Source organism: Psammomys obesus, unplaced genomic scaffold (genome assembly GCF_907164565.1).
Source record: "Psammomys obesus unplaced genomic scaffold, mPsaObe1.curated_primary_1811, whole genome shotgun sequence".
Lineage (NCBI taxonomy): Eukaryota > Metazoa > Chordata > Mammalia > Rodentia > Muridae > Psammomys > Psammomys obesus.
The window spans coordinates 4440270-4463266 of record NW_026596046.1 but is presented as its reverse complement, the minus strand read 5'-3'; the positions used below and the strand labels follow the sequence as shown (position 1 = coordinate 4463266).

Below are 22997 nucleotides of genomic sequence, written 5' to 3'. Positions count from 1 at the left end.
GAGTTTCTACCTGACTTCCCTTCTTGATGGAAGTTGTACGATGAAATAAACCCTTCCTTCCCCAAGTTGCTTTTGGATATGGTGTTTCTCATAGAAATGGAGAATCAAACTAGGACAGAAACTGGTACCACAAAGTGGGTATTGCTGTGACAGACCTGACTGTGTTGTTTTGGGAGACAGAGTGGAAGGAATTTAGACTTTGTTCTGGAAAAGCCATTATGACGGGTGCAACCTCAGTTGCAGTGGAGACTCCTGCATAGTATAGATGCCAAGACCACAATTTGATTACCAAAGACAGTGGTAGCGCAATGGCCTGTGCCTAGGAGACAAGCTGAGGGTAGCAGAGCTGAAGACAGGGAACTGCCCAAGCCCTTCGGAACCAGAAAGAGTGTGAGTCCCAGATGTCAGATAATGAACTATTCACAGGTTGTATTTTGAGGTTTGCTTTGACTTGACTATAACTGTGTCCTGGTTCTTCCCTCTCAGAATAAGATATAGCTTGCTTTCTATTTTATAGGAGCTCAAAGTTGAGAGACTTTAGAGTTTAAAGAGATATTAGATATTTTAAAGAGACTTCAAACTTTTTTTTTCTAAGTTTGAATCTTTTAAAGACTGTGGGACCTTTAAAGCTATACTATGTTTTATATTGTGATAGTAGCATAAGATCTTAGGGACAAACAAGAAAGGAGACATCATGATCTCATAGTGATATATTTGGGTGCCAACCTGACAAGGGCTTATCTGTGCTGTTTTGTTTTGTCTTTTAACCAATTTGACACAGGCTATCATCATTTGGATATCCAGGGAGTGCTAGATTCCCTACATTCCACGGGTACCAAGGAACCCTGAGTGGCAGAGGCCAGCGGCAAGCAGACCCGAGTGACTGCCCTACACAGGAGACTGCAGCGTTACTCACGGTCCCTGACTCACAGGGATCTGAGTGAGGCTCGGGGATGAAAAAGGCAGGCAGGCAGCTCAGTGAGGCACTGCTTGGCAGACTCTGTGCCTCAGTCTCCTTATCTATTACGTGGAAGTGGAAGAAGTGTTTGTGGCCTGTCCAGAGCAAATGAGTCGGGCCCTTGGGGACATTCCTCAGCAGGTAAGAGTTTGTTCTACCATGTTCATCTCTGATGTCTTTATCTCCTTTTGTTGGACGCAATTGCCCTCTTCGCCCTCTGGAATCACCTGCACCTTTCCTATGTAGCTACTGATAGCTGTCTAGACCTCTGCAACAGTTTGCCCCTCACCGGGTGGATGGCAAGTCAAACCACCACGAAGAGGCCGCTGCCTCCTAGGCATCCACAGGGCCGCTTCCCTCCCTCTTGCCCTTTCTGTCTTTCCAATTGTTCACAAGACAATGGAGAGGTAGCATCTTCCCTGAGATGCGGAGGAGACACCACAGATACAAAAAACCCTACTTGTATTTCCAAACCGTTCTTTACGCCCCTCCTCCTTACAAAGGCTGTAAAATCTAGAACCCTTGATTTCCCAGACTCCTCTGAAGCCAGCGTGGCCTTGTGACACGGCTATAATCCCTGAGATAGGTACACCCTGGTGAGAGTAACCCTTTTTGATTGAAAAGGAAAGGGCCTTTGCTCTCTTCTCTCATCCCCAAACCCTGCAGCCTGCCTGGCACCTGGATAGTAGACTCCAAAGTGCATGTGTATTGTTAACCCCACGCTGCCACGAGGGCCTGCCCACATGAAGAGAACCTCCTGCTGGCGGTGGCAGAGTGGAAAACCAAGGTGGCACTTGGCACAAACAAAACAACAACAACGAAATAACCCTCCATAGTGTTTAAGCATATTTCTGGTTTTTGCCTCTGAACACATTCCTAGCTCCAAGTGAACAATCTCCTGAAACTGGGGACACATGGCATATGCACATGGTATATTATTTCCCATTGGAATGCAAATTACCAGTGCGTGGTGGTGGTGAGAGTGGCTTTTAGATGGCTGGTTAAATTAAAGTAGTTTACCCACTTCACAATCTGGGCCTTACTGTCAAAAGTCAGGTGGTGACTCCAAAACTCCAACAACCCAGATTCTATGCCCTTTAAAAAAAATCAAATATGGAATCAACGCAGGAAATATGTGAGGGGTAACCAAAGGAGACACTAATAAATGTTAGGCATCTGCTGGTTCTATGGTCACAGTGGGGACTGGCTAGGTATCCACTAGGGACAATGCCGCTCTCCTTGAGGTCAGTGCAGAGTTGTCCATCAGAGGACCATTAATAGTAAGGCAAGGGCTCCTTTCCTGGAAGAGATCATCCTCACTGCAGCCTCCAACAGCCAGCTGCAGAATTTGGTTTTGCAGTGATGACTGCAATCATACATCATGGATGAGTGCTTTGACATCCAAGGATGTTAAGCGGTTCCCAATTGTTGATCAGTGTGCAGGTGAAAGTGTTCAGTCAGACTGAAATCTTCTTTGCCTAATGGCTCTGTTTGCAAGAGCTGGTCCATCAAGGTGGTCCCAGGAAATGAAAAGCTGGCTCTCTTTTCATTTATGGGGGGAAACTTGGCTATGGTGGGGAGAGCAGCACGAGAAGAAAAGTACCTTTGCCTTTACGTTTCTATGGACTCTTTAGAATTTTCCTCATTTGATGAAGTCAGTATTCAGTACAGTCTACCCCACATGATGCCCAGGGCAAGACACATGTAGGGAGAAGATAAAAATCTAGCCCCTCTGGGTCCACTGTTCCCTCTGATGAACGGACGTGAGCAGCCCAGGTGAACAAGTGTAGAGAGTCGCTGCCCGCTTTGGTTGGTTTCAGACCACAGGACATCCTCATAAGCTTTTCTGTTGTCTCCAAGGGTTAACCTAGGCCAATGGGCAGATTCTGTTACTTTATTTTCTCTTGTTTTTAAGAGAGAATTTCTCCTTAGTCCTGAGGAGCAGGGGCCTCTCGTGTATCAGTCTTGGTAGGTAGGAACCCTATATAGCATGCTGGGCAGGTAGAGGGCTGGAGAGGAAGGCCCCACCTGCTGTTGAATGGAGAGCAAGAGCCAGGCAAGTCACTGTGGTCAGCTCCGCAGTCATAGCATGACCCAGCTGCATGACTCACGGCTCATGAGCTCTTTCTTAGTCTGGCAAAGCTTCTGCCTGCTCGGTCCCAAGCGTTAAGAGCTACAATTTTCCTCAAAAAGGGAAAGGTAAAGCAATATCCAAACTTTCCCCTCGCTGTATTCCCAGTGCAGGAGATGGAGGCCATGGTGCTGGACACGCTAGAAGGGTGTGCTGCCTCTGAGCTACCCCAGCCCTCAGCCCCACCAGCTTTGAATTCTTGCTTTAAATGCAGTGCTTTCCTAGGGCAACTCCAGTATGCTTAACACTGGGCAGACTGGTATGTCCACACTGGGTGAACTGGTATGTCTGGTTCCACTGGCATAGATAACCATCATGATAATGATGATGATGATGATGATGATGATGATGATGATTAGCAGCAGAATGGTCACCTGGGGACAGGCACTATTCCAAGCACATGTTTATTGAAAGTGTGGCTAGCTTCCATTTTTCAGAAGAAAGAGTTGAGGTACAGGAAAGGGCAGTTACTGTCAGAAGAGAGATTCTTATCACCCATGCCTTCATGCATGAGATTTAAAAAAAAATTATTACATGGTGGCACACACCTTTAATCCCAGAACTTGGGAGGTAGAGGCAGGTGGATCTCTATGGGTCTGAGGATAACATAGAGTTCCAGGCTAGCCAAGACAACACAGTGAGATGGTCTCAAAAAACTAAAATAATAGAATAAAATTACACTTATTTGTGTCCTGTGTGCACGTGCACCTATGTGTGAAGGGCAGAAAGCAAGTGACTTAGAGAAGAAGATAGTTCTCTCCTGCCACCGAATGGGTCCTGGAAATTGAACTCAGGTCCTCAGGTGTGGTGGCCAACGGCTTTACCTACTAAGCCATCTGGCTGGCCCCTGCTCACTAACTTTAATCTGAGAAGAATTTCCCGGTAAGTGCATGCTCTTCATATTCTACCTCACTCACTGAGAAGCCGTGTCTGATTCAGCTTGCTTAACACAAGTGGCTGTTTACTCTGTATTGGAGCCCATCACTGCCTTTTGTTAGTGGTCAAAACTCCTTCATTGTGTATGCAGAACTCGAGGCACTGTATTGGCTGCTGGGGGGGAAATGGCAAATTATAGCTATTTGAGTATTTTATTATATTTAATACATTTTATTTTGCCAAAGACTCTTAGAGCACATTAAGTAGTTAATTGGCTTTATTTCCTTTTCAACATTTTATTTGTCTCTATAATGTAATTAGTGTAAACTCTTTATTTGTTTTCCCCTTGAGTCAGCTTAACACTTTCTCCTTTTCATTATGAAATATTTTATGCTTCCTTCCAAGTTTTCTCCTCACCGAGTCCTTATTTTAATTTGCTTCCCTGGTACAATGTGCTCTAAGATGATTTTATTTTAGAAAAAAAATATCGCATCTTCCCTTTGGTACGGAGGCTCTTCTCATTTTACCACGTTCCCTAGCTTAGTTTAACGTCCCTTCATTTCTATTATGTGTTATGTGTTCCAACTTTTATATCCCTCTGGCGTTCGTTCTAATAGAATTAGGAGAATCTATAAATAAAAGCGGCTTCTTAGAATAATGCTTTCATTCTTCTCCTCTGTCCCTGCCCCCACTTCGGAATTTACCAGCAGACCCTCTCTGGCAGAGGTTCTGCCCAAGAGGACTAGAGTTGTCTTTGCTGCATCTGGTCTCGGGTGCCCCTGGGGAAATGGGCAGGGGTCCAATTTAGGACTCCCATTCAGGAATCTGCACCACGGCGGCTGCTGGTTCAGCCCTTTGGTTTGAGAAGAATCAAGAGAGGCTGAGAAGTCTTCAGGAAGTCACTAAGTCAGATCCTGAAATTAGCGAAAACAGAGCAGAGCAGGCGGAGAAGGTAATTAGCAGAGAACAAGCCAAACTGACATTGCCAGAGGTGTCTGAGGCAGGCTTATCGCCCCTGCACAGGAAGTTCCTATAACTGTGAGATTGGGCTCATTTACATTTTCCGAGACTCTGCCAGCACAGAACTAGCAATCAAGGGCCTCCAGGAGCCACATTTGTCCCCTCAGGTGCCAAGGTGGCCTATACCCTACAGAAGTGTCCCAAAGTCAGATTCCATTGCTGGCTGCTGCCTTGATGACATCACTGACTCTATTCAATCCCTAGAAGGCGTCTAATCTACATCTGTAAACATAACTCCATGGTGAGGGCAGCACCGGCTTCCTCCTCGGGGGGGTCCCTATCCCACCATGCCCTCACTATCTTTTTCTCCTAAAATCTTATGACGAAAACTTACAAATACAGAGAAAAGTTGAAAGTTAACTGTGTCCAGCAACTGCCCCCACGCCCGCCCCACTCTTCTGCCACATCCCCTCAGGTTCTCCACCTACGTCTACCCCGCCATCAGCATGCTTTTATTCTCAGCATGCTCGCTGCAAAGTAAACTGCCCTATCAGCACACTTCCACATACACATTCTTATCGAGAGGTCAATATTTACAGGGATTTTCCTTCTTTTGAGGCAAAAAAATTACCTGTGAAGAATTGAGCACATGTTCATACCGAATTTGCTGTTCTGCAAATTACCAAGACCTTACTCCCTCCAAGAATATCCGTGAGCCTTCCCATAAATGCTCTACCCTAAGGTTGAGTCCCTCCACTTCATTAATTCTATCTGTTCTAGAGCTTTCTAGAACCATCTAGTTGTAGTACAAGGCATCTTTTCCTTGGCGTGATGTTTGTGAGGACTTTCCAGTTACGCATACCCATTATCTGTTCCTTTTAGAGTGATTGTTCTATGTCCCTTTTCTCCCCTTTTCTCTATGTTTACTTGCTTATGGGTGGTACCAGCAAACTTACAATTGTGATAAAAGTTAAATGGTTCAGGAAACCCCATAATCCTCTAGGGAAGGAGTGAAAAAAAAAAAAAAAAACAGTACCCCAACATGCTGAGAAGCTTGCATTGACACAGGCAGATTGGTAACCCTTTCTGGCCAGAGGTGCTTGCTGGCCTGTTTCTCTCGAGTGGGCAAACCACAGCACTGGTTTCCCTAGTCGCTAGGAAGTCCTGGCTATGTCATTCAAATTGCTGTTGCCATGAAAGGCTGATGCAGAAATCACGCTGGGATCAAGGCTAACACACCTCCATGAAGGAGTGTAGGACAAAGACAGGGCATTTAAAATGGACAAGGTCGGCTTGGCTGAGGATTGTAGAACTGTTGGCTTTGTCCACTCTCCCTAACGACCCATGTGGCATCAGTTTCATGCCCACGATGCATGCAGGAACATGGCCCAGACTCAAGACTTGCAACCTAACTCATGCAGCCTGACAGCATGATTCAAATAAAACAAACAGTGCTGCTCGGAGGACGGCAGCAGCAAGCAGACAGGCAAGGCTCCTTGGACTTAGGGAAAAGATGTCCCGATGGCAGCACCAGCCACTGAAAATCTGCACGAAGTGGTGGTGTTCGCGGTGGCCCTTGAAGATGCTGTGAGACTGCCCGCCATGGAGACAAGCCAGAGCTGGCACAGCCGTCGGATCAAGTACAAAAGGCACATAAAGTGACTAACTTCAGGAAACAGTTGCTGGAAAGTAAGACCAACTTTGAGTGAGAAAAGCACATTGGCTTTAAGGTGGGATTTTCTGCAGCTCTCCACAGTTGAACGGACACGAGAAGGAAGCAGAAATCCCACCCAGGGCTTCTTGAAAAGGGTCCATGCTCAGGGCTTATGGGACGCTACCATAACACTTGTGTGGTTTTGTGACTCCTAATTCTCCAGCAGGGACAACATAGTAACGTGGCATGTCCACAACCCCTCTGACAATTCATCTGGGTTTGAAGCTGATTTCAAGGGAGACAATCAATTTGGTTTTTCTGATGTTCCTGTCTTGACTGGCTATCAAAAGGTAGAGAACTAGAGCCCTTGAAAAGCAACTATGAAATGGGGTGGGAGTGGGGGCTAAGAAAGTGACAGCGACAGTACTGTAAGGACACAACCCTCTGTGGAAGGAGAAAGCAGCCATTCCCCAGGTGGGCTGCGGGTGTGGCTGAATGGCAGGGCACTCGCCCAGCTTGTCCAAGGTCCTCAATTCCATCTACAGCACTGCCAAAGAAAAACAATTGTTTAAACGAAGGGCTGAGAGGGTCTTGGACTGGCGGAGTCACGGGACAGAACCCAGTTTAAGCCACTGAAATGAGCCCAGCTTTCTTATTTGGGCTAAGAGTATCACGTTCCTGCCAGTGACACATTAGAGACTGTAAAGAAGGCTGTTAATGAGCTCTTGACAACGAGACAGAGAAACAGCTCCTTTTCTATCCCAGAAAAGTTAGACTTCATCATGAGGAATATAAATTGAGGTTTTTGTTTAGTTTTGAAAGTCAACAGCATAAGATGGAGATGCATGCCGAGACCCTGCCCAGTGATGGTGAAGAACGGACTTATTTTTCTGTCAAAATCTGTTCTCAGACAGACACACCTAAACAAACTCCAACCGAGACGCAGGCAGGGATCCAGGGACGTGGGGTCTGACAGACACAAAACCACAGGCTTCTTCTGTGATCCTCGGGGAGGACATGCATAAAGCTAAAACTGGCATAGGAGAGGAAGCAGTGGGGCATACACCCTGCCTGCCCCCGTCCATTTTTGTAGTTCAGAACCAGTCAGGCATCATACCAGGCTTGGGGACACTGCACACTCTTACTGAAGGAAAGCAGCAGCTGATGAACACCCCTGCCATCTAATGCCACCAGGTATGTGGCAAAGCCTCCACAGGCTGATCAATCTACCTCCAACCCCACCCCCCACTGTGTAGTCCCGGCTGGCTGACCTGAAATTCACTAGGTAGACTAGGATGGCCTCAAACTCACACTGCCTCTGCCTCCTTAGTAGTAGTATTAGAAGCATACATCCCACACCAGCTGTCAGGGCCTTGTAGTGTGTGTACGTGTGTGTGTGTGTGTGTGTGTGTGTGTGTGTGTGTGTGTGTGTGTGCGCGCGCACGCGCGCAAGGAAGCCAAAAGAGGGTATCAGGTCCCTCAGAGATGATGTGACAGGTGTTTGCAGGATGACTGGCTGGTGTACAAGGGTACAGAGATCTGAATTCTGGTCCTCATAATTGCATAGTAAATGCAAATTATTTTACCTTACGTGCATGAGTGCTTTGCCTGCATGTATGTCTATGCTCACCACTTGTGTCCCTGGTGCCTGTGGAAGCCAGAAGAGGGCACTGGAATTATAGATGGTTGTGAGTGACCACATAGGTGCTGGGAATTGAACCCAGTTCCTCTGGAAAAGCAACCAATGCTCTGAACTTCTGAGCCATCTCTCTACCCTCCACTTAACCCCTTACCCCCTCTAGAACTCTTCCCTCTCCAACCTTGCTCTTACCTAGCTGATTTTTGCCTCTTATCCCTCCTCACAGCCCATTCTCCAGTGTTCTGCTCTACGCTCCGGGTAGCTGAGCCCTCCAGACAACACCACCTGGCCACTGGGAGACACCAATGAGGGAGATTCTGCTAACAGCATCCTTCTTCCCATCCCACCCCACCCCTTCACCTCTTCCTCTGGTTTCTCTCTGGGTCCCTTTCCTGAAATTCTTTACTTTAGGATAAGATGAGTTGCTTCTGAATGGGATGCTGCCCAGCAACCACCTCCTGCATGTTCCTCTGTCAATTAAAAAAAAAAAAAAGCCCTGAGAGGTGATTAGGTGTTACCGGTCACAAGCCTTCCCTGAACTCCCAGGTGAAAAGTTCCTACTTCTTACTACTGCCCAAAGCAGCTTCCGGATGCTCCCCTTAAGTGGTTATTTAAGTTCTTGTTAGCAGGGATATAGTCCTCTTTATCCCTGAAACACACAAAGGGCAGGCCCAGCACTTTGCAAACAAATAGCATTCCAGGTTCTATTTCAAAACACAACAGGAGAACAAACATACCCACTGAACAGGTTCAAAGAAATCACTGCAATGACCTTTAAAAGGGAGGGGAGCTGATTCTCAAAATACACTGAGTATCCCTACAAATTATTCAGAAAGAAGGCAGACAATTCAACTGAAAAATGGGGCAAAGGATATAAATAAGCAATTCGGAGAGGAATAAAAATGGTGAACGATATGTGAAGAGCTATTTGACTTTAGCTGCGATTACAAGGAAAGCCAATGAAAGTAGTCTTGCACAGTAGAGTTGGCAAGTACAACAAGAGACCACCTTCACCCCAAACTGATAACAACCGCCTTCTCACACACTTCTGGGGATAGTGTCAGCCATCATCCACCTGCCTGGGAACTACAGCCAATGCCCAACACACTGGAACATGCAATTACACTATGACACATTTCCTCACTCTCTGTAACCAGGTCACCTTCGTCTAGATCTTGGCTTTGGCATTTACAAGCTGTGAAGCCATGGACCTTACTTCTATGTGTCTTCACTTCCTCATCTGTAAAACAGAGGTAACAACACCTATCTCACAGAGTTTCTAAGGAGACTGAGTCAGTACAAGGAAAAGCAGGTGAGAAAAATCACCTGCTACGTAGCCAGGACCAGACAGATGTCTGTGACTCTCATTGGTTATTACATTTGTTCTTGCTATTATGTATCCCGTGAGAAATTCTCATGCATGTGTCCAGAGAAGAGTGAATAAGAAGGATCATGACAGCATGAAGGTAAGGCAAAGGAACATCCATATGCAAATTATGCAACGAGATATATATTGCAGCCATAAAGATGTCATACTACCTAGAAATCAGGCAGCTCTCTACGTACAAAGACAGACTTACAGGGTGGTTAGGAAAGCTAGGTATTAAAAAATTTGTAGCTGGATCCAAGTCCAGTGTTCTGTGTGTGCACATGTTCATACTTGTCTTCTAAGAAATAAAAACAGAAAGACATATAGTGAGGTGTGAGCAGTGGTGGTATCCAGGGGAAGGGACAGCTGGGGTGAGTACAGCAAGGAAGGACATTTGGGTTTCCCTCTTTATGCATCGGCACTGTTTGAACTCTGTGGCAGCAAAGTAACTACAGAAAACATAAGTAAGTTTTTGTCAGTGTTGGGAATTAAAACCAGGGCCTAGTGCACGCTAGGCAAATGCTCTACCACTGAGCTATATCTCCAATCCTGTGATTATCTTTAAAAAATAAATGTGTATATTCATTTATTTTTATGTTATACATATGGGTATTTTGTCTGCATGTATGTCCGTGCACCACATGTGTGACTGGTGCCTGCAAAGATCAGAATAGGGCATCCGGTTTCCTGGAACTAGAATTACAAATGGTTGTCCCCTGCCATGTGAGTGCTGAGACTCGAACCTGAGCCTTCTGGAAGAACATCCAATGCTTTTAACCACGAGATATCCAGCTTTTTAAAAAAATAATTAAAAAAAAAAATCTCAATAATTGCCTCATGAGTTAAGTTAAACAAATGTTTCTAAGCTCCACAAGGACAAAAAAAGTGGGACAGGGCACCTGTCAACAGAGATGTGAACTGGTCAGTGGGAACAGGGAAGCCATAAAGCCACCTCCCCACAAGGTCCCAGCATTCCGGACCAAGCACCTCCTGACACAAAGAATCCCTTGACCTAAATGTCATGGAAATACCAAGCAAATTACCTGCCAGGCACACCGCAGCATAACACCCATTAAAAATTACAACAGAGAATAGTTACTACCTTACGAGGGATAAGTTTCAAAATGACTCAGTCTATCTGTCTAAGTCATCTGTGCTTACAAGAATGTGTATATGCACATAGATTAGCACAACTGTGTGTGCTCGACACTCACGGCTACAAAAATAACAAAAAGAGGGCTGGGCCGATGGCTCAAGGGAACGGCATTTGCCGCGCAAATGTGGGGACATGAGTTTGGATCCTCAGAGCCCACAGAAGGCTGGACACAGGAGCACACATGGGTGATCTCAGTACTCCTACTGGGAGATGGGAGTTGGAGGTAAGGGAATCTCAGATGTTTATGGGCCAGCTAATCTGGCATTCACAATGGTGAACAAGAGAACCCCGTCTCAAGTGAGGCGGAAGTTCAAAACCAACCCTTGAAGTTGTCCTCTGGCCTCATGTGTCCCAGGACACCACATCCATACCCATACACGTAACCACACACAAAGATTGAAAAGCAGCAACGAAAGGATATGGTCCAAATTTTTAACTGTAATCATCTTTGGGCAGTGGTGTTGTGGTTGATTATAGTTTTCTGTTTTCAACCTTTTTCCTGCGTTTAATTACTTTTTCATTGCATTGCTGCAGTAAATCAAGACTATAAGGCTTTGTAGCTTCGTTGTGTCACCTTCACTGCGGTCCCTATCAGGGTGTTCCTTACCTCTGGGTTCTACTTTCTGACTCTTAGTACCATCTGACGCTTAATACCATCTCAGTGGGAACACAATGGGGTCGGCTAGGCTGGGGAGGGTATGTGCCAACCAGGCTGGGAAGAACACAGACTAGGCTAGGGAGGGTATCCGCTAGGCTGAGGAAAGTATACAACAAACCTTCCCTGCCCTTGAAATTCTCAAATCCAACGGTAAAAATGTTGGTCTCAGGCTGGGGTGTGGTTCAGTGGTAGAGTGCTTGCCTAGGATGTGTAAGACTCAGGGATTTGATCGGAGGTAGTGCTGGTCTGCCTTCATTCCTGCATAGATAAGCCTTTGATGTAAGCTCTGGGCCAGAGGCCTGATAAGAAGGGAGGATCCCAAGTACAAGGCACCCTCACTTAGCAAGGCCACAAAGGCACCTTCCCAGGGCACCACCCTTCCTCCGGAACCTTCCAGCCTGAACTGCAACCCTCTGCTCTTTGGAAAACTTGACTCCAGCACCCACTGGCTCATATATCACCCTCTCTTTGTACCTTTCCTAACAAGGCTGACACTGCCAGGGTAGGGCCTACAAGTCAGGCTGCCAAGTTGTTGAGTTGGCATCCAGTACTCTGTGGTAATCTACCCAGCCTCTCTGGGGGTCAATTTGCTCATCTGTGTAGTGAAGTTAATGCCAAGCATCTAGGGCCAGCTAAAAGCTAGATGGTGACAGGCATGGTGGGAGGGGCAGCCACTGACTACGCTGCCATCCAATTAAATGCAGTCACACCTGAGACACAGTGCAATCAGGATCTGGACTATCACTTGAAAGACCAAGACTTTCACAAAAGACTCCCACTGAGGCTTAGGGTAGGCCAGATTCTTTCTGTGCCATCCTTCCTGCCTTCCATTATTCACTCCGCCCGGACTTCCTGGTCCTGCTGCATTCTTTCTGTTCTTTGTCCACTTAGGAGCAAAGGGTCCCCCCTTACTTTGAGACATGGACTCTGGACACTGCCAGCTTTACCAGCTCTGTCCTGCAGTAGCTACACAGCAGGGAGGATTAGGGGTTATTCCTTGGCCTTGATTTTCAAGTCCCTACAGGTAACCCTGAAATCATGGAGCAAGACCTAGTGCTAAAGAACAAGCCACCCAATAGCAAGGAACCAAGAGATGCCACTGGGCAGAAACCCATACATGTCCTTGACAGTTACAAACCTAGAAGCTGGGACAATAAAGTTAGCATTTTCTCTTATTCGTGCTCTCAGAGTCATTTACCCGGCAAGTGTAATGGAAAAGCCACAGATCCTGGAATAAAAAGGACAATAACAAAATCGTAAGGGCGTCACTTTAACTTGAGCCTTCTATGTGCCTGGAAGCAGGCTGGGTCCTGAGGAGGCACAAAGGAGTATGGGTTAGTCACTACTACACGATGCTGTGGCCCAAGGAGAAGACAGACACACTCTAAACTCACTGTGGCCAAGCCCTTCATGGAGCTCAGGGTGGACAGTGCTCAACCCTGTTCACAGTAGACAGGTCAGGAAAGACCATTTCAGCCAGCCCACAAGAAGGATGGGGTTCTCTGGGTCGGTCACATGCAGACTGTGAGAACAAATAGCGGATGTGAAGAAAGAGCATGGGTAAAGTTTCCAGAACATTAAAAGCCCTGGCACTGCTGAAGCCTGTAGCAAGGGGCTAGGCTCAAGAATATACAGGAGAGATATCCCAGTGAGGATCCAGTATTGGTAGAGTAGCAGAAGCCAGAGATCCCGAATCCGACCAATACTCACGTCAATGAACATTTGAAGTGTGGACAAAAGGGTGTATATATTGTGGGACACACTGTGACACACTATAGCTTCGGGGAAAAAAAAAAGAGGTTTTTTTTTTTTTCTCTGTTGGTGGGGAGATTGCAAGGGTGGAGGGCACGTACCAGGGGAGGGAGAGATAAGTGGGATTGGGATGCACGATCTGAAATTCACAAAGAATCAATAAGAAGTTTTCTTAGAAAAGGAATATGCAGGCGATCGGAGGGCCCCTCACTGGGGCTGTGTGCCACCCTACACGCTGATGGTTTGAAAAGAGGGAAGGGACAGCATGAGGCTTGTGGCTCTAAACAACCTTCTGGTTGTTGGTAGGGGTCAAGGCTGAGAAGAGAGTCAGGGAAGGCAAGGAGGCAACAATTTGGGTGTTAGCAGAGTGTAAGCATGGGGCTGGCCTGGGCTGTGCCTGCTGGCTTGGGGGTGGGGCTGAGGCAGCTGGAAGCAGGCTGGCAAAGTCTCTACCTAGTGGCTGCCAACACCAGGAAAGGGAAAAATCCAAGGAGATATCCTGGTTCTGGCCTGGAGGGCAGGGAAAGAGATATGTGGACAGAGGGGAAGGCTGGGGGTATAGGGTACCTCAGGGAGCTCTGGATAGGGCCCTGAATTACATAGAGGTACCTCCCTACACACACACACACACACACACACACACACACACACACACACACACATTCTGCTGGTGATCAGTTTACACAGGTGACCTCGGCCTCCCCTGAGAAAGAAGGATGCTCTGAGATCACTTCTGAAATCGTCACCAGGATGACTAGAAAACCAAAGAGAGAAAGTTTGGAAATGCAGGTTCCTTCAGAAACACAAGGCGTTTGTTTACCCCGTGGCAGGAGTGGCCTGGCTGGCCATTGAGAAGCTGGCCCTAATCAACAGGGGCTCTATGACTACTGATGATGTCCAGTGGCAGAAATTCAAGAGTCCCAGTGAGGGTCCAAAAGCTCACAGTGATGGCCCCTTCCTGGCACAGTTCAAGAGGGGACATGTGCAGTACACCACTGTAGAGCTGCAAATCTGGCTGGACCTCAGGGCATTGCAGGGCCCTGCGGGGTGCGGCTTGTTTGTGCCCAAGCGGCCAAAGGGGAGACAATGAGACTATTTCTTCCCCTCTGCGGTGCCACCATCCGACACTGAGGGCATTGATGGGCTGGTTACTATGGGAACCCAAGGCTGCTGATCCCATCCCATGGAGTATGAGGCTCCCAGCAGCTGATGGCTATTCATCCTGGTTCCCTGCGGGACCGGACAGGCCTTGCACCCGCCACTGTCTTCAGAATCCTCACGGGAGAGGCAGGAATCCTGCACATGAAGATGCAGGATTGGATGGAAGGATGGACCTGTGGGATGGGAGGCAGGCATGGCAGGACCCCGGGCACTACAAGGGCGCATGGGGCTCTCAGCTCAGCTGACTCTACCCAGAAGCAAAGGGCGCATCACAGGAGGGTGTCCTCGTGAATATGCACACACAGAGCTTAGTGCATTTGAAAAACAAGGAATTAAAATAAGAAGAAAAAAAAAAAAACACTGTGAGAGATGCTCAATAACACATAACAGGAGGGCCAAGGGCCTGACCTTGCTCAGACCAGAAGGCTCACGCCCTCTACAAGAACTCACAAAAGGAACACACATCCATGTTCCTCCCTGGCGAGGCTTCTCAGTCACCACAGATAGTGACAGACTCTGAACTGACCTCCGGGAAAGGACAGGAAGAGGACCAACTCCAGACGCACCAGAAAGCCCAGAGTCTAAGTGGCAGACAAACCAGCAGGCCATAACTCTCAGGGATGATGACAGTGATGAGGAGCCCAGAAGACAGATGTGTTCTCTGGGCCGGGGCACTCCAGGGGAGAGTTGCTGACAGTGGAGCTGAGCTGGGAAAGATGGGGGGGGGGTAACCAGGAGGATGAGGTCCATTCTAGGCTGACAGGCTAACATAAGGACGTCCAAAGGACACATGAGAATGAGGAAAGAGGTTCTGAGGTGTGCAACTGGAACTTGGGGTCAGCAGGGGAGAGGGGAGGGAGGCGAGCTGGGAGGTGGTGGTGGAAGCAAAGGTATTGCAGCAGCCTGGCGTGCAGGTAAGTGGACTAGGGAGACCTGGCCTGCGCTGCAGGAGGAGCTGGGGGCCCTCACAGCCAGTCAGATGGCAGTGCTATGGGGCTGATTAGAGAACAGAGGTGAGCAACTGGAGCCAGAGGCAGCTCCCAGGCCTCTGGTTTACGCACCAGAGTGGAAGGTCCCTGTATGAAAAGGGGACTCAAGAGGGTGAGTTTCCCGGTCACGGGTGCCCAATTGGTAAAGGTACAGTTAGCATCTGAGGGTAGCACCCTAGGACTAGAGGAGACAAGCTTAGTTGGTTTGTTTTTGTTTTTAAATCCATAGAGAGATATATGGAGATGCTAAGGAGAAGCCCACTGTCCTAGACAGAAAAACACAGCACACAGCACAGTGCATATATATGGACACACAACAGGTGGAGGGAGGAGAGACGCTGACTGTAGCTCCCTTAGTCACTCAGTTGTTTATTTCATCACCAAGGCATTCAGTGATAGGCTGACTTGCCCTTAACTGATAAGCAGAGACAGTGTCCATCTGCCAAAGGTGGCAAAAGTGGAAAGTGAGCCACTGACTGTGGGTCTGGGTCCTGGTCTGTCAATCAAGGGTTTGTCAGACTCTAACTGGACCAAGTACGTCATGGCCAGTTAGGTGAGACGGCATCAGGTTCCCCAAGCAAGGGCACACACACAAAAAACATCAGTCACCAAAGGGACATGCCTGAAGGTCAGCCCGGAGGTCACAGCACAGTCTTGACTGCTAGGATGAAGCCAGGCACTGGGGAACAGGTGCCCAGAAGCCCTGTGTGGTAATCTTGGGAGGAGAGGAGGTGCCTCTTCAGCTTGGGCTAGGCTGTGGAGGGCTCAAAAGAAATTACAGAAAAGTCTGTGCAGAGGCTCCAAGACACAAACAAGCTTGGGATGTAACGGGCCAGCTCCCACGTGGCCACTGTGGCCACCCAAAACGCAAGGCAAACTGAGCTCCACAGGCTTCCTTGCCCTGTGTCTATTGCTGTGTTTCTGCTGTGTTCCCTGGTGCCTGCCTGAACACTTCCAGTGGGCTGGTCAGCTGGCCAGCTGCTCAGGCAGCATTCCATGTCTGACTTTGGCCACTGTCGTTGGGGCTGTCCCAGCAACACATGCTCTAGCCAGACCAGCTCCGGTCAGTGCTCCCCACCTCAGTCCCAGTGATTCAGAAAAGCAAGCTAGTCAATCAAAGCCCTGTCCACGTTGACCATCCAGGTAGAGATGCCAACTGAGACAGTTTGACACCAGCACCAAAGTGCCAATCTTGTCTGGGTCCCCAGGGCACATCCGGGACCTCTCCCAGGCCAGCTGCGCATAACTGCAGGACATCCTCCAACCAAAAAGTAGTACTTAAGAACTGGGTCACAGGACTGGCACTGTGGGTTTCGTCCTGTCCGAGCCAAGCCCCTGGTGCCTTGGCTGAGACAAATGCTGGCCCACTGTTCTAACACCTGGTTACAGCCTCCGCTGATTCTTCATTGTGAGAACAAGCTGTCCACAGCGCAACAGTTTTCCTCTGCTGACAAATGGATTCCACAAGCTTACCTGAAATTTTAGGCCAGGGATGGCCTGCTCACTAGCTATTTTAAGGACCACTATTTAGAGCAAGTTCAAAATCATTTAAGGCTCTTAGATCTTTTTTAGGGCCCTGGCAGCCAGCCTGTCCTTTTATGTTCAAACTCAGAACTGACAAATTAGCTCAATACCCCAGGCAAAGCAAAAACACAAGGGAAAGTGTGGTGTCAGGGTGCCACCCTTCAGATAAACATCACTTCCAAGAGCCGCAGATGCCTAGCCACAGTTCCAAGTGTGGACAGGCCTGTGCTGGATGTCCAGCACACAAACAGCTTGCCTTGTCTAGGAGCCATCAGTGTCAAAGGTAACCATGTACATGGGAATGAGGGACCTTCTGCCAAGGGGCAGGGCGAAGAAGAAAGGAGTGTGGTAGAAGGGACGAGCAATGGCCGGGAGCCAGAGTGCTTGGGGCTTGGTGCCACTGTCCAAATACCCTGTGATCTGTGCCGAGGCCCTCTGTGCACTGAGCCACTGTTTCCTTGACAAGTGGATGGGCCCCTTCTGGGAGGTCTTAAAGCAGGGGCTTCTTAACCCAGGCCCAAAGTCACCTTGGGTGTCCACAGATGTGACCCGGGCAGGCAAAGGACACTGGCGTGTGTGTCTGATAGACACCTTCCCTTTTCCCCTTCAGCCTTTTATGTGTAGATGTGTATGTGGACATGTGGACATATATGGATACATGCTGCAGGCACATGTATGTCTTCTGTGTCTTGAAGAAAAACATGAAATGCCTGAATATAACTCCCCCGTACATTACCAGAGACATTTCTTTGGCACCCACAGGAGAGGGTTCTAGGATCCCTCACAGACACCACAAACAAGGACGCTCACCTCCCTATACAAATGACAGGGTATTTGTAAAGAGCATCCTCCCACGCACTTCAGATCATCCCTAGATTACTTATGACTCCTAATCCCATGTGGGACTGTACAAGGAGTTATTCTGTATTGCTTAGGGAAGAACAAAAAGCACACAATGTCCAACACAGAAGTATTGATTCCTGAGTAGTCTAACCTGGTATACCCTAAAACCAAGCATGAATGGATCATCCTGAGAGATCACAAAGGACATATTTGTGCACCCTGAATTAGTAAGGGGGCTGGAGAGATCCCTCAGGGATTAAGAGTGCTTGTTGCTTTTTTTAAGGGGACCCAAGGTGGCTCAAATGTCAGTAACTCCAGTTCTAGGGGATCAGACACCCTCCCTCTGGCCTCCATGGACACCATGCACACAATTTTGTACACGTAGGCAAAACACTCACATACAAAGTAAAACAAAACAAAAAAAAATCTTAAAAAAAAAAAAAAAACCTTTTAAAAAGCAATGAGAAAACTGCCAATCTCCCCCTTCCTAGAAGCTGCTACAATCCAGAACTGGAAGGAGGTCCTTGCTGCCCGGGCTTCTAAAGTTTTGCTGCACCTATGCTCATCCACCAATAATACACTATGCTTTGTTCTTAAAAGCTCACATGAATAGCATGTCCCCAGAACTGCCTTTTAAAACTCAGTGCCGGTTGAACTATGCACTTGCATTTCTTGTTTATGAACCTGTAACCACTGTCTCCTATTCCATGGCGTGAACCATGAGATTCGCCTCTTTGCTCTTCCTCTGGTGGGGGTTTAAGCTGCTTTTCTTTTCGCTTACGGAATCAGCCTCAGCGGGCATTCTCCTTTCAGCTTCCTTGTTCACACGGCAAGTTTCTCTGACACAAGCCCTGGTATAGAGTAGCTGGTACAACATGTCTCACCAAGGAACCAAACTGCTCTGTAGAGTATGTGCCAATTTCAACCAGTAGCAACAAGAGGTCTCCGGGTTCCGCTTCCGTGCCAACACTGACACTGACCGGCGTTTGCCAATCTGATAGGTGTGAAATAATGTCTCAGTGCCGCCTTAGGGCAGCTCCCAGTCAGGCTAAGCATCTTCTCTGTATTGGCCATTTGGTTTCCTCTGTTCACACACTCCTCTGCTTTTCTACTGAGCATTCTTTTTTTCTTATTTGTTTATTTGTTTATTTTGTCATCTTCTCTAACTACTTGTCCTAGCCTACTACTTTCTTAATGCTCTTAAAGGACTTTTCTTTGTACAGAATTTTTATTTTAATGTGCCAATCTCTTCCTTTTGCATCAGTTTATTGCTCATGAACTCCCTAGTACTTACTAAAATCTTCAATCAAAAATAAAAGACTAAGAGTCACCTCATGCTACCAGAACAAGAAGCAAAACCTACGGGCAGGGACGCCGTGAGTGCCAAGATGCTGAAGCAGGGGCCCTTGGCTGCTGCTTCAGATTTCTAGAACAGGAACTTTAAAATAGTTACTATTCACCCATTTTTAAATCCCAAATTCAAATCTATTTTGAGACACCCTCTCCTTTCCCGGTGTCATGAGGGTAGGCCATTATATTTTTCTAAAAGTCTTATACACACTCAGGTCTTCAGTCCCATCTAGAATTCAACATAGTGTGGGTGAGGCTAATTGTTTCTCCATGTGGACAGTCAGTTCTTCCAGAACCACTTATTAACTAAATGGCCCCTCTTTCCTCATCCATCTGTAACTCCTTTGTTGGCACACACAGGCTCCCACGCATGCCTGGCCTTGAGTCTATTCCACGGATGGGTGGGACCATCGCTGGGCCAGGGCCAAGCTGCTGTGATCCCTGCTCTGGCCCTCCTGGCTCTCTCTTCTTTCTCAGACTTGTCTGAGGTATTTTGGACCTTACTATACCGTATTCCGTATTCGTATGGTATTCCATATACAGCTCAATCCCACAGGGATTTACGGGATTACAGGGGATTAATGGGCTAACTGGGGGGTAAAATGATTTTTCAGGGGTGGTGGATGTGGTTCAGTGGTAGAGCACTCGCCAAGCAAGATCTATCCCCAGCGCCCCCCGAAACAAAAACACTTGACCTTTCTTTCCTTAATCTCTTCTCTTTAAATAAGTATTTTAGAGTTTTTACGCCGGGATGAACAACAGTCTCTCTTATCTTCTCTCTGCTAAGACACAGGTGGTGAGTTCTCCAGCAGCCCACTCAGCTCTCTTAGGAGCGCTCGTCAATAATCTGTAGGTTCCCTTCCATCATCCATTTAGTTATGGCAACTATCAATGACAGCATTTGGCTCTTCCTAACTTTTACTTTTTAAAACAATTATTTCATTTATTTATCCTCTGTGCACTCTACAGCATACATGTGGAGATCAGAGGACAATTTGAAGGAGTCAGTCCTCTCCTTCCACCATGTGGATTCCACGGATTGAGTTCAGGTCACAAGAGTTGGCAGGAAGCACCTTGACACACTGAGTCATCTTATCTGGACCATAATTTTTATTTCTTGTTAAAAAAAAAAAAAAAACAAAACTTGTTGCATTATCTGGAATGATGCCTAAGAGAAGGAAACAGCGGCTAGCTTGTCTTTATTAGATGCCTATGTTTTAATGGAAAAGGACAGAACCTGTATCAGACTGAGAGAGATCCATAGTTTGAAAAAGGTAACTAGCTGCTGGCCTGAGTTACCCGTGGATCGTGTTGAGCAAATCAAATCAGGTTATCAATTGCACAAAAGTAAAGCAGTCGAGCAAGAATATTAGAGCACAGCCAGATGGATGGACAAGAAAACCAGGGTTGTGACTCAGGCAGGTACGGAACAGAACACTAATTGCCCATTAAGGGTTTGGAAGAAAGTCGAGCAAAGGCGATCTCAGAGGCAAGAATGCAGCAAGAGACAGGCAGTTGTCATAATGTCAGAGGTGACACACGGTTGCTGTGTGAACAATGACTTTCTCCCTTGACCCCCCCACTCCATCTACTCATCTATAAAGCAAAACTAAAAACATCTACGTCTTATTAATGAGTCACAAATTCTCCTAGTTGAAAATGACAATAAGATTTTTAAAGAGTTCTTACTGAGTAGGTAGAGGTTGGAATGCTCCAAGCCTTTTCCACATTAGCTGTGCACTCCGAGGCGGGGAAAGAAAAGCTGCTTTGGGAATATAGAGTAACAGGGCTCTCCTTGAGCCTTAGAGACGGCCCCTACCCCCAAACCAGTCATCTCTCAGCCTGAAAATGTCCCCACCACGTCCCTACAGGACCAGGCCTACCAAGCTGAGTGACAGGCTGTGTAGAGTCTGTGGCCGTACTGGCCAGAGAGACCTTCCAGGCCAGCCAAGAACAGCCCAGGGTGATGGGATGCATGCCTGAGAAACCTTATCCACAAGCAAAATCAGGAGCACAGGCCTTGCTCAGAAGCAACTCAGTGAGACACAGGAGATTCAAAGGCTAGCGTGCCCAAGCAGGTGGGCAAGGTTATTCCTGGGGACAAGAAAGTCAAAGGGAGAGCTAACTATGCCTCTCTGACTCTTTCAATGTAGAGCGCAGAGACCAACTTCGCCTCCTCTCTACTCATTTAATTATAGGAACCCAAATCCCAGGCCCTTTGTAACTTGCCATCCAGTTTAAGAATCACTTTTACTTGAGACAAATTGCTGGGCCACCTGAGCAGTGCAAAAAAGAACGGCAGGAGTTGGGAGCCCTAATCGAACAGAAGTGCTTTCTTCAATCCAGTCAGCCCTGGAGATTTGACAGCTCCAGCTAGCCACGAGGCCAGGGCCACCAAAAGGCAAAACCTGAGCTCCTAGGATGTTTGAAGCCCCAAAAGCTGATTATTTTCTTTTGGATAAACTCTGACCAGGAACTTCACGCGGCAGAATGTCCCCTTCCAGGAGGCCTTCCGCCTCCCATCAAGTGCAGAAGAAGAAATGTCATTTTGCTCGGGACCACAGCACACTTTGCCGGCTTCTGTCACAGATAATGACGAAACTAAATTTCATACTGCCTGGTGCCCGCAGTTTAAGTGATGAGGCCACGCTCCCTTCAGCTCACTTGGTTCTCCTGAGTGGGTAGTTTGGTCGGTCTGTTAAGGTGCTAAGAGCGCTCCTGGTGGGGCCGCACCCTCTTGTCCACCGACGTCCCTCCGCGGGTCATAAATCAGGATCAATGCGCCCCACTGCCCCTCTGCGGGGATGCCTCAGGAAAACGTGCCCTGTGTCTGCAGTCCTTGGGAGCCACGCTTACTGCCCCAGCCTGGCTTCTCTTAGTTTCACTCACAGCCTGCCTGGACCACCTAGGGAGGGAGGAAGGGCGTTCCAGGACCAGCACCTTGCTTCTGAACACCACCGGGGTCACCTCAACAACCTCAGGCAGCACACAGGTCACCGCCCCTAAGGATGCGCAAGTCAAGAAGTGATGTGTCCAAGGTCATGCAGGCAGCCGCCCACCCAGCTGCAGGCAGAGCCCACGGCAAAGCAATTGACGTCTTTGCCTAGAGAGGTTTTAAGCGCAGAGTCCAGCCTCCAACCAACCACCCCCTCAGCTCCTGGGTCCTGCCTGCTCCCTGACCCAAACCTGACTTCTGGGCACAGGCACCGGCGAGCCACACCAAGGGAAAGGCAGTCCCTGAGTTGCCCGGGCCACGCTCACGTCGCCCAACCAGCGCCTGACTGCCTTGGCGCGCGTACTGAGCCCAGAGCCCCGCACCACCCGTCGAGGGCAGAGTGGCCCGAGAGGCGGAGCTTGGGCTCCTGGAGGCCACGGGGAACGGGGTGGACGCTGAGGATGGCGCGGGTGGGCAGGGCGCCGCCACCTCCTTGGGCGCCCACCCCAGAGCGGCTGGGCAGGTGGAGACGCCAGACCCAGGGCTTCGAGGTCACGCTTTCGGGGCGAAGGGCTCCGAGACACCGCCTGGGGACCCTACGGCCTCCGGCCCTCCCGCGCGGCCGTCCGCGCAGCTCCCCACGTCCTCCCCTCCGAGGGTCCTACGGCACCCCCAGCGAATCCCCGCAGGGCGCCCCCCGCCGCCCTCGGAGGTGCGGGCCACCTCCCCACGCGGCGCCGCCGGCCGCCGGGTTGGCAAGGCGCCCCCTCGCGCGCGTGGCCGCCGGCGGCCGGGAAAGTTTGGGGCGCGCGGGGACCGGCGGGACTCACCTGGCCCAAGTTGAGGTAGCCGTGCGCCGCAGCCACGCGGTCCGCCGCGCCGGGGCCGCCCAGCACTTGCACTGCCCAGTGGTTGGTGTAGACGGGGCGCGGCGGCAGCGCGGAGCAGGCGGCGGGCAGAGCGAGCAGAAGCAGCCAGCGCCAGGGGCGCGGCGCGGGCGGCGGGAGCCCGTGCCGGCCGGCGTCCCCTGCCCCCCGCGCGA

General features: G+C 48.8%; 1 protein-coding gene across 1 annotated transcript in view; it reads right to left on the bottom strand.

Annotated features, from left to right (window-relative positions):
* Positions 1–22989, bottom strand: part of Pcsk6 (proprotein convertase subtilisin/kexin type 6) — a gene marked incomplete at its 5' end in the record, with an annotated part of 183756 nt that extends 160767 nt beyond the window's left edge. Inside the window, one exon of the mRNA XM_055623317.1 lies at positions 22786–22989. Coding sequence (XP_055479292.1) covers positions 22786–22989 — 204 coding nt within the window. The remainder of the gene's footprint in view (positions 1–22785) is intronic.
* Positions 22990–22997: the final 8 nt, after the last annotated feature.